General features: G+C 50.7%; 1 protein-coding gene across 1 annotated transcript in view; it reads left to right on the top strand.

The window, feature by feature from the left end:
* Positions 1-13,105, top strand: part of RAP1GAP2 (RAP1 GTPase activating protein 2) — a 273,779-nt gene extending 260,674 nt beyond the window's left edge. The window contains exons 19-25 of the mRNA XM_075559607.1: positions 2,158-2,295; positions 4,131-4,249; positions 6,099-6,212; positions 6,409-6,526; positions 7,651-7,783; positions 11,993-12,069; positions 13,061-13,105. Coding sequence (XP_075415722.1) covers positions 2,158-2,295; positions 4,131-4,249; positions 6,099-6,212; positions 6,409-6,526; positions 7,651-7,783; positions 11,993-12,069; positions 13,061-13,105 — 744 coding nt within the window. The remainder of the gene's footprint in view (positions 1-2,157; positions 2,296-4,130; positions 4,250-6,098; positions 6,213-6,408; positions 6,527-7,650; positions 7,784-11,992; positions 12,070-13,060) is intronic.
* The last annotated feature ends 5,427 nt before the right edge of the window (positions 13,106-18,532 follow it).

Below are 18,532 nucleotides of genomic sequence, written 5' to 3'. Positions count from 1 at the left end.
AAGGGTGCAGGTGGGGTTCTGTGCTCGTGATGGTCCCCTGGGGTCCCTTGCACAGGCTTAGCCCTTCGCCTGAGGGAGGGGCAGGGCCTCGCACATTCTCCTGCACTTGGCACATGAGGTGCCTTAGCAGGCACATGCTGGTGTGTGTGGGGGCACACGCAAGGGGCACAGCACTTTCCTGTGAGTCCCTTGGCATCTGTTTCCTGAAGTCGGGCTGCTCTAGAGGGCTCAAGCATGAGGTGTGTGAGCTAGCTCACTTTACATCAGCCAAGGCTGCATGACCCCAGGTGGCTATCAGTCTCCCTGTTCTTTTACCTGCATCCTCCGCCCTTCTCCGCTTTCTGCCTTGACCGGCAGGCTTGGCGTCCATGGCCCAAGACTATGGTTTTAGGTTTTACCCTTCTCTAAAGCCCCCGGCAGATATCTCTCACTCCCCTGGCCAGGGGTTGGCGAGTCTGCCTGCTGTGGATTGGCGATGACTTGGTTCTATGTTCCAAGGAGAAGAGGTGACATTGGACCAGATGATGGCCCTACCAGCCCGGAACAGGGGGTGGCCCCTGCGTGTCAGCTACTAATAATATGAGCGAGACTGTGTGTGTGACTCGGAGGCCCTGGGGGCCCTGGACAACTAATTAATGCAGAGAAAGAGGGAGGGAGGGAGGGAGGGAGGGAGACCTCCCACGAGCCCTGGCCCTCTTAGCAGTGCTCAATTGGAAGTGTCTTTTCCTCCCAGTTGGCTTGAATACTCTTTAAAGAGGGAGGCCATGCCTTAAAGTTCCCGGCGCTGTGCTGGGTACATGAAAAGCTTGCAACAAACGCTTCCTGTCACAGGGAGGATAGAAAATCCAACCCCCTTGTCGTGGGGTCCGTTCCGACTCACAGCGACCCCCTGGGGGTCAGCGTAGAAGTGCTCTGTGGGGCTTTCTTTGGCTGCTGCTTTGGAAGGAGACCCCCAGGTCTTTCTCCTGAGGCACCTGAGTGAAATCAAGCCACCAACCTTTCCCCTAGCTCCCAAGCACATCAGCCCTCTGCACCACGCACGAATGACTGCGAACATAGAGATAGACGGGGCACCTTGGCCAGGCAGTTTTGGTGTGCTAGTGGTAACGCGTTGGCTGCTAACTCCAAGGCCAGCAGCCGTTTGAAAACACCAGTCGTTCCTCGGGAGAGAGGGGGCTTCCTGTTCCCACAAAGGCTTACAGTCTGGGACACCCCCAGGGGCAGATCTGCTGTGCCCTGTAGGGTCGCTGTGAGTTGGAATTGGCTCGATGGCAGTGAATTTGGTTTTTGTTTGTGGAAGGAGCCCTGGAGGTGCCGTGGGTGAGGCGCGTGGCTGGTTCGTACTCAACAGGTGCTGTCCAGGAGGAAGACGAGCTCCCCCCCACCCCCATCAAGACTGCAACCCTTCTGTGCAGCCTCAGGGCGTGTGTCTCGCTCAGCCGTGGCCTCAGACTTCAGGCTTGTCCTGAAATGTGTCTTAGGCCACCTGGAAACCAAGAGATGGCTCACCAGAGGCCTTAAGTGCGCAGATGACCACAAGCCCCTCTCATGGGTTTGCCAGCAGAAGGGAGGGTCCAGTGGCTAAACACAGGGGGCTTAGAGTTTGGGGGGAAAAAGAGACCTGGTGCCTGGCCCTGAGGCTCTGTGTGAGGCCATGCTGTGACCGGCTGTGCCGTTGTTCCCATTTCACAGACAGGACTCAGAGAGACTGGGAACTAGACCAGACTCACACACTGAGCTCCCGAAGCCCCACTTACCTTAGCTGTAAAATGGGCCACAACCTCTGCCCATCTCACAGCGGAGCTGGATGCTGGCCCCTCAGACCTCCATGGCTCTGCCTTCACCGCCTCCTTCGGAGAGTCCCCGGGCCTAGAGCCTGGGACAGAATATGTGGACAGCCTGTAAACTGTAGTGACTGTAGTGTGGGCCTTGTGGGTGACCATATGTGTGTGTGAGCATGTGTGTGTGAGTGAAAGTGTGTGTATGCTTGTGCGAGTGGGTATGTATATATGTGTGTGTGATTGCGTATGTGTGTGAGGGTGTGCGTGTGTGTGAGGGTAAGCTCACATGCTGAAGTTTGGGTCTACACAGACCCCATGAAGAGGGCAGGGTCGTGGGGCTGCCTCTCAGGATGCTGCCCCACCCCTGTCCCCACAGAGAGCCATCCGCGTGCGCAGCCACTCCATGGAGACCGTGGTGGGCAGTCAGAAGAAGCAGCACAGCGGGGGCATCCCTGGCAGCCTCAGCGGGGGCATCTCCCACAACAGTGTGGAGGTCACCAAGACCACCTTCTCGGTGAGTGCCGGCAGGTGGGCATGTGGGAGCTGAGGGTCCCCCAAGCCAATGGGCAGAGGGTGTCCCCACCTGGGCTTGGGTTAGATGACATGAGCAGTGCAAGCTGGGTGACAGAGGGACATGCAGGCTTGCTGAGCAGTGACCCAGTCCCTGTCCTCTGCAAGTGGTCTTTTGGGGTCTTTGTCCAAGGCAGCCCTTGGGCTGCCCCCCACGAGAAGCCCCCAGTGGGTCTGCTCTCTGAGCCTCCTCCATCCCTGGAGGCCGCCTCTGTGCACTGCTCCTGGATGCATTTCTCTGCCCAGGGGCTTGGGGCCCATGACCGAGCGAGACCAGTGCATGCCATGTGCTGATTGGTGCTCCAGGCACGTCCGGGGCCTGTCGCGCTGTGCTAAGCTATTCATAGACATGGTCTCCTGGGGTCCCTGTAGCAGCTATTCAAGGTTGGTGAGGATGTGCCTGCCATTTTGTGTTTGAAGCAAAGGGAGCCCAGAGGCGTTAGGTAACTTGCTCAATCAAGGTCACCCACCATGCGGGAAAATTGGGATTTACATGCAGGTCACCAATTCGAAGCCCTTGCTCTTCACCGCTGGTGTGCACTTTTCAGAGTGGAGTCCCTTGCTGGTCTGGGAGTTTGGGCCTGGTTGGCTTGCACCAAGGAGCCTGGGTGGTGAGTGCTCCAGCACTCTGCTGCCAACGGCGAGGCCAGCAGCCGCTCCGAGGGAGAAGGATGAGCTGCCTGCTCTCCTGACGGTTCACTGCTCAGAAACCCCATGGAGCTGCTCTTCTCGGTCCCACAGGGTCACTACGAAGAGCCCCAGTCGACTCTGCACTGGTGGTGGGTTTTGCTTTTCCCACTGGCACCAGGAGCTGGCCAGGCAAGGGGACCGCACGGCCCGCCCTTGTAAAACAGAGAAGCGTTGATTGGTTTGGGGCTTCTATGACTCCTATAACTTCCCAAATATTCTCATATTGCCCCTCCCAGAAGGCCTGAAAGGAGAGCAGGGTAGTGCAAGGGCTTCCTTGGTGTGAGTGAGGAGCCTGAGGCTCAGAGAGGGCCGTCCGTCACTGGCCTAGGTCGCACAGCGCATGAATGGACCAGGCATCTAAGCATCTTCTCCCCTGCCTGCTCCTCTCCCCATGAGGGTAAAATAAAGAAGTCAGACACATTTCATGGTAGCATCTTCATCTCTTGGATGGCAATGATCTCACCAGCCAGGTCTGAGCACAGCTCGGGTTGAGAGGGCAGGAGGGTCTCTATTTCTGGCAAAGTCCATATATACTTAGGGGTGTGATTACAGGAAACCACACGCGTCACAGGAAGGGGCTATACAGCAGGCATACCCATCACAGGAAGGGGCTGTATAGCAGGCATACCCATCACAGGAAGGGGCTGTACAGCAGGTATGCCCATCACAGGAAGGGGCTTACAGCAGGCATACCCATCACAGGAAGGAGCTGTACAGTAGGTATACCCATCACAGGAAGGGGCTTACAGCAGGCATACCCATCACAGGAAGGGGCTGTGCAGCAGGCATACCCATCACAGGAAGGGGATGTACAATAGGCATAAGCGTGACAGGAAGGGGATGCACTAGGGGTGCGCATGTAATAGGAAGGGGAGGGACTGTGTTCCTGGGGTCACCTGGCTTAGCTTTAGGAAACCCATAACAACTGGCTATGTCTTGTGGTCTTAGCCCCATGTTGTGTAAATCCCAACCTTTCGAACTGGTATTTCCTGGGGTCTTCTCCCGCCTGGAGGCTGGAGCCAGTTTGGGTATGGGTTCGGGTGTGTGGGCTCGGGGTGTGAGCACTCACTTTGTTACTTTCATTGGCAGCCTCCTGTGGCAGCAGCCACCGGGAAGGGCCAGTCTCGGAGCCCCATCAAGCGTCGGTCGGGGCTCTTTCCCCGTCTGCACACAGGCTCTGAGGGCCAAGGGGACATCCGGACACGATGGTAACTATTGGGCTGGACCACTCCTGTCTGGCTGTGGGAGCTGTTGGCGTTCCACTACTGTAGTGGACAGGTGGCCAGCCTCGGGAGAAGATGCTCCCTCTAGTCTAACCCTCCCCTTCTGTACTTACTCACTCACTCACTCACTCACTCACTCACTCACTCACTCACTCAGCCATTCACTCACTCACACACTCAGTCACTCACTCATTTACTCACTCACTCACTCACTCACTCACTCACTCACTCACTCACTCACTCACTCACTCAGTCTCTCAATCACTCAGTCAGTCAGTCAGTCAGTCAGTCAGTCAGTCAGTCAGTCAGTCAGTCACTCACTCACTCACTCACTCACTCACTCACTCACTCTTTCACTCAGTCAGTCACTCAGTCACTCACTCACTCACTCACTCAGCCATTCACTCACTCACCCACTAACTCACACACTCACCCACTCAATCAGTCACCCACGCACCCACCAACTCACCCACTCACTCACCCACTCACTGACCTCTCTCTGCTGAGGCTGCTCGGGCAGACCCGGCCGCCGTCTCTGCAGCCTGTTGGCCCAGGCTGAGACATTGTTCAGATGCTTTGCTTCCTCTTCGCTCACACGTCCCCTTCTGTGGGAGTCTTTCTCGGCTCATCCTGTCGGGCAGAGGAAGGAGCCTTCCTTAGGGCTTCTGGAACATGATATGTTTTTTAAAAGTTTTTAAAAGTAACTTTTATTTGCATTATACTTAATGTTTAACTATGGACCACCCACTGTCATGGGGTTGATTCTGACTCATAAACAAAACAAAATCCCCAGAACCAAGTGTACTTGCTCCGAGTCGGTTCTGACTCACAGCGGCCCTACAGGACAGAGTAGAGTGGAGGCCCACCATGGGCTGCCAAGTGCAAGGCCAGCAGTTTGAGACCACCCATCCCCCAAGGGAGGACAGCGAGGCTCTCTGCTCCCGGAAAGACTTGCAGCCTCGGAAACCCACGGGGGCAGTTCTTGCCTGTCCTGTAGAGTCGCCGGGAGTCCGCATGGGCTTGATGGCAGTGAGCTTGATAAGGTTTCTGAGACTGTAAAGTTGTTATGGGCATACACAGCCTCATCTTTCTCCCACAGAGCTGATGGTGGCCTTGAACCGGTGGCCTTACGGTTGGCACAGCCACAGCAGGAGAGGGAAGCCCTCAGGCTGTGAACTAAGAGCAGCCCTGTGCACTTTGCTGTGTGAGGCATTGTTCTGAGCACCCAGGCTGCCTCACCTCGTGTGTTAACCACAGTCACCACAAGCTTATTATGATCACTTTAGTTAATTTTTTAATTATGGTACAATCATACATCACAAATCAACACTTTTTATGTGGCATCAAGTGCATTCTTCATGTTGCCCAGTTCTTCTTGTCCACAGGGCTCCACCACCGTCCACATGAACTCTGTGCCCCCGAGGCAGAGCCCCCTTCCTCTGGGAGCGCCTATTGCCAGCCATGGGACCCAGCCCCGGGGTAGTGCAGCAGAGGCTCTGCTGGCATCTGGGGAGGAACCTGGGCTTGTTAGGGGTGGTTTTCATGGAAGCCACTGTGCCCTTCCCCAGGTGGCCCTCTCTTGACCAGTAGCTCTGCCAGGCAGGGCAGCCCTCTTGGGTGAGGGGTAGGTGTGGGCTGAGGGCACCAACCTAGGGCCCTTGCCTTGGCCACCCTCCACTCTGAGGCAGGAGCCTGGAGTAGCCGTTGACTGTGCAGAAAGCCGGATTGTCCGCAGCAGACGCTGGGGGCCTGGCCCTTGGCAGGGCTCTGCTTATGCCCGTGGTGGTGGTGGTCACCTGCTCCACCTCACTCCTCTTCATTCCCGTTTCCTCAGCGACAGTGCATCCAGCACCCCCAAGACCCCGGATGGCGGGCACTCTTCTCAGGAAACCAAGTCTGAGACCTCGTCCAACCCCAGCTCTCCGGAAATCTGCCCGAACAAAGAGAAGTAAGAAGAGTGTGGGTGAGGGAAGAGCTGGCCTTAGCTCTTGGGAATCCGGGAGGAAACTCCCGGCCTCCAGATAGGCTGAGCACAGACCCCGACTGTCAGGGAGAGAGGAACGGCTCCCTGGGGCTGCCCCTGCTCTCCAGCGGGCCTAGGGGCCTGGGTGTGAGTGGCTGGCCTTGCTTTCTGTCCCCTGCAGGCCCTTCATCAAGTTGAAGGAGAACGGCAGAGCCAACATCTCCCGCTCCTCCTCCAGCACCAGCAGCTTCAGCAGCACCGCAGGGGAGGGCGAGGCCATGGAGGAGTGTGACAGCGGGGTAGGTGTGGCCCCAGCCAGCCTGGGGTGCTCAGGACCCACCTGCCTCAGCAGAACCCTCCTCCCGTCAGGCTCTGTGGGTCCAGGCGCACGTAGGAGAACAAGAAGTGGCCATCAGTTGGCTCTGCCTTTTGGAGGTGGGGGCTAGTGGTCCTGGAGACCCGCCTCTCTCATCCCCTCCTCTTCCCCCCCATCCTCACCACCCCTCCTGCTCCCCAAATGAGTAGCTGCCATTGCAGGAAAACAAAGACATGCTGTGTGGGGGCTCTCGGCTGCAGGGACCCCAGGGAAGGGATTGGTGCCAGGGTTGAAAGCCGGTGTTAGGTGCTGCTGAGTCCATTCTGACGGGAGTCTGTATGACAGAAGGAAACCCTGCCCCGTTGTTTCTGACAACCGTCTGCTGCATCCCATAAGATTTTCAGTGGCTAGTCCTTCAGAAGGGGCCGCCTATCCCTTCTCTGTAGTCCAGTCTTGATCTGGAAGCCCGCTGAAACCTCTTCCCCGTGGGCGACCCTGCTGGCATTGGCAACACCGGTGACCTAGCTCCTAGCTCCTAGCATCCTAGTCGCACACACTGACACGACAGCAAGAAGGGAAAGGGCAGGTCAGAGCGGGGAGTGGGAGAGAGGGCTGCCCTGGGTCTGACGGTTCTGTCTCAGACCAGCCTCGGATTGGGCCACCCTGGGGAGCTTGGAAGGGCCCCTAGGTGACACACATGACTTATGCTCAATTAGGAGCCCTGGTGGTGTAGTAGTTACTGGTTTGCCTGTGGTCTGAAAGGTCAGTGATTTGAAACCACCAGCTGCTCTTGAAGGAGAAAGACGGAGCTGTCCTCTAGGGTCACTTGGAGTCAGCATCGAGTCCATGGCAGGGAGTGGTTGTTTTTTTTGGTGGTGGTGGTGGTGGTGGGGGATGTTTGAAGAGTAACCTAGAGCTTGGCGGCTTGTACCCACCCAGCCATGTCTCGAAGAAAGGCCAGGTGATCTGCTTCCATAGACATGGGAGCCCGTGGAGCCATTCTCCTCTGGAACACGCCGGGAGGCCTGGAGTCGGAGTGGACTCAACAGAAGCAGGCTGGGGTCTGGGGTGGGGGACGGTCCCTGCTCACCCGGCCTCTCCCCCCAGAGCAGCCAGCTGTCCACAACGTCGCCCTTCAAGCAGGAGGTGTTTGTCTACAGCCCGTCCCCGAGCAGCGAGAGCCCCACAGCCAGCCTGGGCGCGGCAGCCACCCCCATCATCATGAGCCGGAGTCCCACGGGTCAGTGGGGTGCAGGGCATGGCCGGGCATGCGAGGTGGGTGCGGAGGGCCGTGTCCTGACCGCCGTTCACGGGGGACACATGCGGGGCCTGTGGGAGTGGTCCTTTCTTCTCTACCTGCACGGCTTTGGGTTCCTCAGCCCTGCTGGGCTCACCTGGCCTGGTCATTCGGGTAAGAGGCCTGCGCTCTGTCCTCCCTCCCTCTGAATGCGGAGACGGAGGTGCCCAGGGGAGAAATGACCTCGGCATGGAGGAGCCCGGATTGTGTGCTTTGAAAGTGGAGACGGTCTCTTTCCGCTGGACTCCCCCGACCCCGCCTGCCCCTCCCCCTCCCCATTTGTGTCCCCCTCCCCCCTGGCCATTATGCCCCGCCCCATTGTCCTATTGGACAGCATAGCTAAGAGGTGGAAAGAGTGTTGCAGGCAGGGGGATGAGGGAAAGAGTTCGAGGCAGGGAGGGGTGAGGGTCTAGGGCAGGGGCCTGGGCGCTGCCGGGGTAGACTGGCGAGAATTGGATGTCATCCTGCTAGCCCTGAACCTTCCCGAAATCAAGTCTCCCAGGGGTCTTACACGAGGGCCACCACGTGGCGGAGAAAAGAGCACTTTGCAGAAAGGATGGGTGTGAGGCAGGAGAGGACTGGGAAGCAGTCCTCTGCGGTGCTGGCAGAGGGGTCGGGTGGGGCGTTGCCATGGGGTGGGGCACGTGATGGGTTTAGGACTGCAGTGGTGGCTTGGACAGTGGGGAGAAGCAAGTGGATTCAGCGCTGTCAAAGGGGTGAACTTGACCCGGTTCAGTTGTGACTTGCGGGTTTCTGGCCCGTGAGCCCAGCACTGCAGCAGAAGAAGAGGGGTGGGCGGGAGAGGAGGTGAGTCGGAGGGGAAATCCAGGTGGACCGGGCAAGGGCCTGCAATGCCTTTAATCAGAAGCCTGGGTCCCCACTCCAGGGATGGCAGCCCAGCTGGGGGTGAACCCCACTGGCTGGCCCAGATTCTGGTGTCCCGCCCACCACCACTGGGGCAAGTTACTTCTCCTCACTGAAAAACAATTATGTCAGGGTTTGCAAAAAGCACAGGAATAGTGGGGGGTGGGGGGATAGTATAAATCAACAAGGGACAATTTCGCTTCCCAGGGAGATTTGGCAATGTCTGGAGACATCCTGATTTTCACGATGGCCATGTGGGTGGGGGTAGAAGTCAGGGATGCTGCTCAACCCACCCAAACAGGACAGCCCCACCTCAGAGGAGCCAATGGGCTGTGGTGACAAGTCCTGGACCCAGTGATAGAAGCACAGAAAGGACCAGGGGGCCTTCACAGTGTGCTGGAGACGCAGAGATGCAGTTTTGGGGGACACAGGGCAGGTGCTAACCACGAAGCAAAGCCCTTCCAGGCAGTGGTGCTGCAGAGCCTCCCGTGTCCTCTCGCCCAGCTTCCTCGGGCTACATCATTGCAGTGACAAACTCCCCTCCTGGAGCCTCAGCTTCTTCATCCATAAAATGGATCATCACACAGGGTCCTTGATTTTTATTATGGAAAAATGTAGATTAAATAAACATTGAAATATCAGAAATCCATAAGGTTTGGAGTAAAAGGAGCTGGGAAGGGCCTGGTGACTGCTGTAGGAGTGCCCGTCACACCACGCCTACCCCCTCGATCTTCTTTCACCTTCATGGAGGTTGTGCTGGAGCCCACTGGGTGGGATTAGGGTAGGGCCCGAGGAGACCCATTTTAGGCTGAGGGCAGGGAGGTGGCCTCAGAGTTCCTGCCCTTCCTGACTTGCATCATCGTAATACTTTTTGAATAGTCTTATTAACATATGCTTCACGTAGCATGCAACTTAATAGTTTAATCACATTAAGAAGAGTTTCACAGCCCTCACCAATCCATTTCAGAACATATCCCTCTTGAGTGTACTCCTCATCTTCCCCAACCGCCCCTGCCAGGTCCCCCAGTAACCAGGAATCCAGTTAGGGTCGCTATAGGGTTATCTACCCCGGGTTTCATATTCAGAAAATCATGCAAAACACACACGGGAAGCGAGCCGCAGCAGCAAACCCAACAACCACGACAAAACAACACACAGAACCAACCACCTCAATCGCAAAGGAAGCAGAACATATTTTAAAAGTGAAACAATTTAAAAATGGGTCAAAAGGGAGCTCAAATGATAAGCTATTACATTTTGACCCAACTCTATCTGCCTCACTCCCCTCATCTTAGATGCGCTGACCCTGCTTCGTTTTACGTCCCGGGCCCAGAGTGGGGACTGGCAGCCTCCAGGGGCAGGTAGTCCCAGGGCTGGGTGGAACCTCCTCATTTGAAACACCAGGAACAAGCCCACAGCCTCCAGGGGAACCAAGCTGAACTGTGGCGTCCCTTGGCCAGAGGTGAATCGGGTGAAGGTTTAACCATCAACTCTCTCACACACACAACACACTCACCAGTCTGTGTGTGCTTGCCCTAACTCTTACTTATACAAAGGGTCTGAAGGACACAATTTACACATAGTAATAAAATCCGCACTGTTTTTTACTGGAGCCCTGGTGGCATTGTGGATAACAAGTTGGGCTACTAACTGCAAGGCCAGCAATTCAAAGCCACTCTCCTGTCTGTTGGAGAAGGATGAGGCTTTCTATTTCCATCAACATTTGCACTCCTGGAAACCCAGAGGGGCAGTTTTATAGGGTTGCTATGAGTTGGAATTGAATTGGTTGGCAGTGAGTTGTATAGTATATTATTTTTTACTGAAAGTTCCACACAATTCATTGGTTCTCACAAAAGGCCTTTGATTGATTCTTGCCTTACATTTGCACCCATGGCCAATCTGAGGTTGCAAATGGCCAGCAACATGTAGCTTCGGTAGAGCATTGGTGGGTAATCTTGGGTATGTTGTGAGTAAGGTGGAAGTGAAACGGAGTGAGGAGAGCTTACCTGCCCCGGAGATCAGACCCTGAGCCAGGTAGTACAGTGAAAGTGCGGGCCGGCTTGATTCCACCACTGAGTCGTCTGCCTTTGACAAGATGCTGCCTTGGCCCTTTCCTATCACTTTCCATTAGTGGGAAGTAGGTGTCTTGTCCTCCTTGGACAGGTTTCTGTCTGACCCGCTTTCCAGCTTTTGCTGTAGTTTTCAAATACTGGAAAAAAATATTTGCTCTGGTGGCATAGTGGATCACGTGTTGTGCTGTTCACCCCAAATCGAGCAGTTTGAAACCACCAGCCGCCCTAAAGAAGAAAAAGGAGTTACAGTCTTGGAAACCCACAGGGGCAGGTCTAGCCAGTCCCACAGGCTCGCTGCGAGTCAGAATTGACTTGATGGCAGGGACTTTGGCTTGGTTGGTCACAGTGCAGTCACTATGGGCAACACACCATCTTTTGAGTCTGCATGATTAATAATTTCTCCCTGAGTTCTTTAATCCTAGACAACAAGACTGCAAAGGCAGCCTTGATTTGTAGCGCTTTCTGATTCCCGTGGTGTCAGAACTCCCACTGTGGTTGATTGTGTATCACCAACGTGACATCACTGAGTATGGACTTGGGAAGAGAGGCCCAGTCACGCACCGTAACAGAGCATTATCACCATTCATCTTAAGAGCACCAAAACAAAAGCCAAACTCACTGCCATCGAGTCGATGCCAACTCATAGCGACTCTGTAGGGCAGGGTAGAACTGTCCCTGTGGGTTTCGGAGACTGCAACTCCTGGTGGGAGGAGAAAGCCCCGTCTTTGTCCCGCCGAGTGACTGGTGGTTTTGGCGTTAGGGCCTTGAAATTACAGCCCATCACACAACCACTATGCCATGCCACACAGACACTAGTAAGAGGCAGCAAAATAATTGAGAAGCGATAGATTGGAGTACAGTTGCCTTCATCTCAATATAATGTATTTAGTGTCAGCCTATATAATTTAATTTTTTAAGTGGCTGTGCTTAGCAACCAGTTTGAAGCATTTCTGAAAGTTTAAGTGAGTTCCTGATGTGTTAGGTCCAGCAGGCTAAACGGTTGGGGCCTTGTGTTACTACCCCCTTTAACAGATGAAGAAAGTGTCCTGGCAGCTGAAGGGCCACTTGAAAGCCCAGGGGACAGGGCCTAGGGGAGAAGAAGTGATTCCCTTTCCCTGACTCCCCCCACCCCCAAACAGAACAAAACCCATACTCACAGCCCAAGTGACTGCTATAGCACTACCCCTTTCTCACGGACACCCTTCTTCTCTCGTAGATGCCAAAAGCAGAAACTCCCCGAGGTCCAACCTGAAGTTCCGCTTTGATAAGCTCAGCCATGCCAGCTCCAGCTTGGTAAGGACGTGGGGGACGGGGAGGACGGGGATGTCGCCTCCATATCCCACAATCCCCCGCACCCTCTGCCGTCCTGACTATTCTAAATGCAGGACAGGAGAGCTGTTTGCTGGGGTTTCCGAGGCTGTGCATCTTTACGAGACAGCCTCACCTGTTCTCCTGCGGAATGCTTGGGGAGTTTGAACCATGGGCCCTGTGGTTGGCAGCCCAGTACTTGTTCCAGAGGCCCCTCCTCCTCCCCCCAGGGTTCCTTATCCCACATCCCACCTGCCTTCAAAAGCCAGTCTTTCCTCGGGGCTGGATGCAGGGTGGAGGCTCATTGGCAGGTGAAGGGGAATATAAATGAAGGAGTGCCCTGGTTAGTTTGGTGATGGTGCCATCAGTTCCCACCCAAGATCTATTTCCCCATCATCAGATATAAATATATTTACACATGCACATGCCTGCTTTTAGACCTCTATAAATGTCCTTTGCCTCCTAATTCTTTCCTCTATTTCCTTTTACTTTCCTCTTGTCCCACCATCATGCTCAGCCTTCATCTGGGTTTCAGTAATTCCTCTCTGTTACATTGTCCTTGAACCAGCCCTACTAGGCATCCTGCACCCTCCTCACCACTGATTATGGATCACTTGAGGTTCCCTTGTCCCTGGGTTTGTTAATTCCACTCCCTTTCCCCCCACCTCCCCCTCTCCCATGTCCCTCTGGAACCGTCGGTCTTGTTGTTTTTGCCTCCAGACTGTCTATCCCACCTATTTTATCGAGATAGACATGCAGAACATTTTTATGCAACAATATGCACAAAAACAAGACAGAGCAAAACAAAGCAACAAAAGAAAACAACAACAACAACAAAAATAACCCCAATGACCCCCCAAAAGAAAAGCCTGTAAATAGTTCAAGATCTGTCTGTTGACCCCCAGGAGTGCTTTCCAGTTGAGTCTGATGGGGTGCCACGCCCTGGCCCCAAAGTCTACTTTTGGTATTCCCTCAGGACTTCCCTGCACCCTCGCCCCACTGCCTGGCTGTACACCCTTAGTGCTTAGCCTGTGTGGTGGGGTCAGATTCGGTGCAATTTCTGCACTGTATCTTCAGTGTTGTCCCCCGTAGGGCTATGGGTCAGTGAGAGATGTCCTGTCTCATAGTGGGGCCGGCCTTATAGTCCTCTCTGTGCATTGGCTGCTCTGAGCAGTAGTATTGTCCTCAAGGCTAGGTGGACCAGGGTGTGTTCCACTCTCTCTTCCTCCCCCTTCATTTGCTCCTGTGCGCTCTGATCAGACATGCCCCTCTCCCTGAGCTGTGGCTTCAGTGCTGTCCTCTGAAGTAAATTCTCCTTGGGGGAGGGGTGTCTATCAATGTAGTTGGGATTAGGGTTGGCCCCTCAGACCTCTCTACTGGTTTCCTGCTTCATGCCAGTATGTTGCATTCACATCTTGAAGCACTGGGTTGAAGTCTCGTCCCTCTTTTCCTGTGGGGATATCAACAATACCCTCCCCTTGGGTGGGTTAGTACCCTGTTCCCCCGCTACCCATTTCTTTTTCTTTCCCGCCCCCCACCTCCATTTTTAGTTGGCTACCATATGTATCCCTGGATTTGGTCTGGTCCCTGCCGTACTACCTGGACTTCACCCCAGGAATGTTTGTATACAGTAGCTTTTTCTGTATGTCCCTTTTGCATTTTTTTGTAAGCTTACCTCAGCAGACTCATGTTGTACTTGTCCTTTTGTGCTTGGCTTACTTCACTTAGCATAATTTCCTCTTGTCCTTCCCATGTGCTTAATGCATTCATCACTGCTTTTTAGTGATGTGTAGTATTCCATTGTACGTATGTACCACAGTTTTTTACATCCTTTCATCTGTTGATGGAAATTTGGGTTGTTTCCAACTCCTTACAATTTTGAACTGTGCTGTGATGAACACTGGAGCACAGATGTCTGAGTGTGGCTTGTTTCTTGCCTCTTCTGGGTATATGCTCATTAAAGGGATTGCTAGGTCGTATGGTAGCTCAATTTTCATCTGTTTCAGATATCATCAAATCGATTTCTATAGTGCTGTACATACCTCCAGGTCCACCCGCAGTGGATGAAAGTTCCTATCTCACCACAGCCCCTCCATCACTTGTTGCTTTCTGATTTTTTGAATTGGGCTATTTTTGAGGGTGTTAGGTGGTATCTCATTGTTGTTTTAATTTGCATTTCTCTATGGCTAATGATTTTCTCATATTTTTTCTTTTCTTTTTTTTTGGTGAGTGAGTAGAATGAGTGAGTGAGTAGAGTGAATGAGTAGGGTGAGTGAGTAGAGTGAATGAATAGAGTGAGTGAGTAGAGTGAATGAGTAGAGAGAGTAAGTAGAGTGAATGAGTAGAGCGAGTGAGTGAGTAGAGTGAATGAGTAGAGTGAGTAGAGTGAATGAGTAGAGTGAATGAGTAGAGTGAGTGAGTGAGTAGAGTGAATGAGTAGAGTGAGTGAGTGAGTAGAGGGAGTGAATGAGTAAGTGAATAGAGTGAGTAGAGTGAATGAGTGAGTTAGTGGAATGAGTAGAGTGAGTAGAGTGAGTGAGTGAGTTGAGTGGGTGTGAGTAGAGTGAGTGAGTAGAGTGGATAGAATGAGTGGAGTGAGTAGAGTGAGTGAGTGGATAGAGTGAGTGGAGTAAGTAGAGTGAGTGAGTGGAGTGAGTAGAGTGAGTGAGTGAATAGAGTGAATGAGTGAGTAGTGATTGAGTGAGTGAGTGAGTAGAGTGAATGAGTGAGTGGAGTTAGTGAGTGAATAGAGTGAGTGAGTGAGTAAGTCTATTTTCTCATATTTTTATAGGCCATTCGGATTTCTGCCCTTGTGAAACTTCTGTTCAGGTCCTTTGCCTACCTCCTTAGTGGGTAATTTTTTTTTTTTGGAAGCTAGCAGAGTATTATAGATTTGAGTGATAAGGTTTTTGCCTGATGTGTCATTGCTGAAGATGTTTTCTCAGTCCATGGGCTCTCTTATTACTCTCTTGGTGAATTCTTTCGAGGTACACAGGTGCTTTATCTTTAGTATATCCCATTTGTCAATTTGTGACTCATCTGTATTTGTGTCCTTCCCTATTTCTGTTAGCCTATGTATTTCCTGTGCCAAAGTTCTCAGGTTGTTCCTAATTCTCTCATTGATGGCCCTAATTGTTTGGTGTTTTATCTCAAGGTCTGTGATCCATCGTGAGTTTACTCTTGTGCATGGAGTGAGATAAGGATCTTGCTTCATTTTTCTGCAGGTAGATACCCGTTTTTCCCAGCACCATTTGTTGAAGAGGGCATTCGTTTCTGATTTGATATTTTTGGGGCCCTTATCAAAGATCAGTTTTCTATATGCTGATGATTTTATTTCTGGGTTTTCAGTTCCTGTCCATTGGTCTGAGTATCTGTCATTGTACCAATACCATGCGGTTTTGACCACTGTGGCTGTACAATATATGCTAAAGTCAGGTAAAGCAAGCCCTCCCACTTTGTCCTTCTTGAGGAGTTTTCTGTTAATTTGGGGCTTCTTCCCTCTCCATATGAAGTTGGTAATTAGTTTTTCCATTTCTTTGAAGAAAGATGAGGGTAATTGTTTCGGGAGTTTATTAAACTTATATAGTGCCTTGGGAAGAACTGACATCTTTACCTTATTGAGTCTTCCAATCTGCAAGCATGGGATATTCTTCCATTTGTTGAGGTCACTCTTGGTTTCTTGTAATAGTGTTCTGTAGTTTTCCTCATATAGATCTTTTGTTTCATTAGGTATATCCCTAGATATTTCAATTTGTGCTTGGCTATTGTGAAGGGTACCACCCTTTTGATCTCTTCTGTGGTCTTATGGGATATGTATAGCAGTCCGATAGATTTCTGTTTGTAGATCTTGTATCCTGCCACTCTGCCATATCCCTCTACTACTTCTAGTACTCCCCTTGTGGCGCTTTTGTGATTTTCCATATATAAAATCATATCTACGAATAACGATAGTTTCACCCCTTCCTTCTTCAGGTGAATACTTTTGATGTCTTTTCTTTGTCTTATGCTGTTAGCTAAAACCAGTACAATGTTAAATAAGAGTGGGGACAATGTTAAATCAGTGCAATGTTAAATCAGAGTTATACTAGCTTCATAGAAGAAGTTTGGGAGTTTGCCATCTTTTCCTATGTTTTGGAATAGTTTTTGTAGGATTGGTGTCAGTTCTTCCCTGAATGCTTGGTAGAATTCTCATGTGAAGCTGTCTGGTCCAAGGGACATTTAAAAAAAAATCCCTTGATAATCTTGTTATTTCTTCTATTGCTATGGGTTTGTTGAAATTCTTGACGTCCATAGAGGATAGTGTAGGGAGGGATTGTTTTTCCAAGTGTGTGTCCATGTCTTCCAACTTGTTGAATTCATTGGAGTACAGTCCTTTGTAGTACTGTGTAATCATCCTTTTGATTTCATTAGGGTCTGTTGTAACGTCCCCTCTTTCCTCCCTCATCCTTGTTATTCAAGTTTGTTCCCTCCTTTCTTTGGTTAGGTTTGCCAGTGGTCTGTTGACTCTGTTTATCCGTTCAAAGAACCAACTTTTAGCAGGATTAATTTTTCCCAAAATTTTCTTATTTTCCCTCTCCTGAATCTAGCCCTGGTTTTTATTATTTCTTTTCTTTTGCTATTAGTAGGATTGTCCTGTTGATCCTGCTCAAGTTGCTATAAATTTTGTGGTGGCATATCATTCATAAGGCTCTCTTCCTTTTTTCATGTGTGCATGTATTGCTATGACACTTCCTCTGATGACTGCCTTTGATGTGTCCCATAAGTTTTGGTATGTCATGTTCTTATTCTCATTGGTTTCTTGAAATTTCCTAATTTCATCTCTAATCGGTGCCAGTATGCACTTCTTTTACAATAGAGTTATTCATCCTCCCAATTGTTTGCTGTTGTTTTCATCATCTCTTTTTAATTGATTTCCAGCCTTATGGCACATTAGCCAGGGAGAGAGGTCTGTATGATATCAATGTGCTTAGATTTATGCAGATTCTCTGTATGGTCCTTATAGTTGATCTTAGAATAGGTGCCATGTGGGCTTGAAATGAATGATTTTTTTTTGTATTTGGATGAAAAGCTCTGTAAATATCTATCAGGTCGAATTCTATAATTGTAGGGTTTAGATCTGTAGCCTTCTTGTTGAGTTTCTTTCCTTGTGATCTATTTTTCTCAGAGAATGGTGTATTGAAGTCACCTACTATAATTGTTGAGACTCTGATTTCTTTTTTCATCTTTTGGAGTGTTTGGTTGATGTATTTAGTGGGTCTCTTGTTTGGGGAATATATGTTTAAAATTCTTAGTGGTTCTTTGTCTACTGTTCCCTGGAGCAATATATAGTGTCCCTCCTTATCTCTTTTTATGGTTTGCCCTTTGAGGTCAATTTTATCCCAGATTAGGATTACAACCCTTGCTTTTTCTGGATTGCTGTTTGCTTGGTATGCCTTTATCCAGCCTTTGATCTCAGCCTATTTTTGTTTGTACCCTTGAGATGTGTTTCCTGTAGGCAGCAGATTGATGGGTTCTGTTTACTAAGCCAGTCTGCTAGCCTCAGTCTTTTAAGGCTTCTGTTCAATCTGTTGATATTCAGGGTTATTATCTCCATCTGAGGACTCTGTGATATCATCTTATATCTTTTTTGTTGGGTGTTTTCCTATCTCCCTTTCTTATCAGTGTGTTGTGCATGTGTGTGTATGCGTGCGTGCGTGGTTCATTTTTGACTTCTTTTCACCCTTAAGTCAATGCTATCTTGAGGTCTATTTTCTCTTTGTTGTCCTCTGGGTGTGGTTGTTTTATGTTGTGGTCTCTTATTTATGCTTCGTGAGTGCTGTTCTTTTACCCATACTGGGTCGGCAAGGATCATTCATAGTGCTGTTTTTTTCTAACATATTTTTTCAGTTTTTCCTTGTCTGGAAAGATGCTTACTTCTCCACCTATCTTGATAATTTGTCTGGGTAGAATATTCTTGAGTTTTTGTTGTTTTCCTTCAAATTTTGTAATGCTACGCCACTCTCTCCTCTTCTTCATAGTTTTCCCTGATAGGTTTCAGCATATTCTTATTTGGGAACCTTTATATGTGATTGCTTGTTTTTCCCTAGCTGCTCTCATGGTTTTCTCCTTTTCCTCAAAGTTGGATAGTTTAACTATTATATGCCTTGGTGACTTTTTGGGATTCAGTCTAGCCTGGTGTTCTTTCAGCCTCCTGAATGGTTGACTAGTTTTCATTCATTAAGCTGGGGAAGTTTTCCTCCAAGAATTTCATTATTGTTGCAGATGATGCCTTGTTGTGTCTTCCTCTGGTCATCTAATTATTCTGATGTTGATCCTCTTCATGGCATAAGACAGAGCTGTTAAGTTTTCTTCACCTTCTGTGATGATCTTATTATATTTTTGTTCATGTTTGTTAAAGACTGCTCGGCTGCCCTCTAGGTCACTGGTGTGGTTCTCTGTTTCCTCCAGT

The sequence above is a fragment of the Tenrec ecaudatus genome, chromosome 10 (genome assembly GCF_050624435.1).
Source record: "Tenrec ecaudatus isolate mTenEca1 chromosome 10, mTenEca1.hap1, whole genome shotgun sequence".
In the NCBI taxonomy this organism is placed as follows: domain Eukaryota; kingdom Metazoa; phylum Chordata; class Mammalia; order Afrosoricida; family Tenrecidae; genus Tenrec; species Tenrec ecaudatus.
This window is presented reverse-complemented; position numbering and strand designations above follow the sequence as displayed.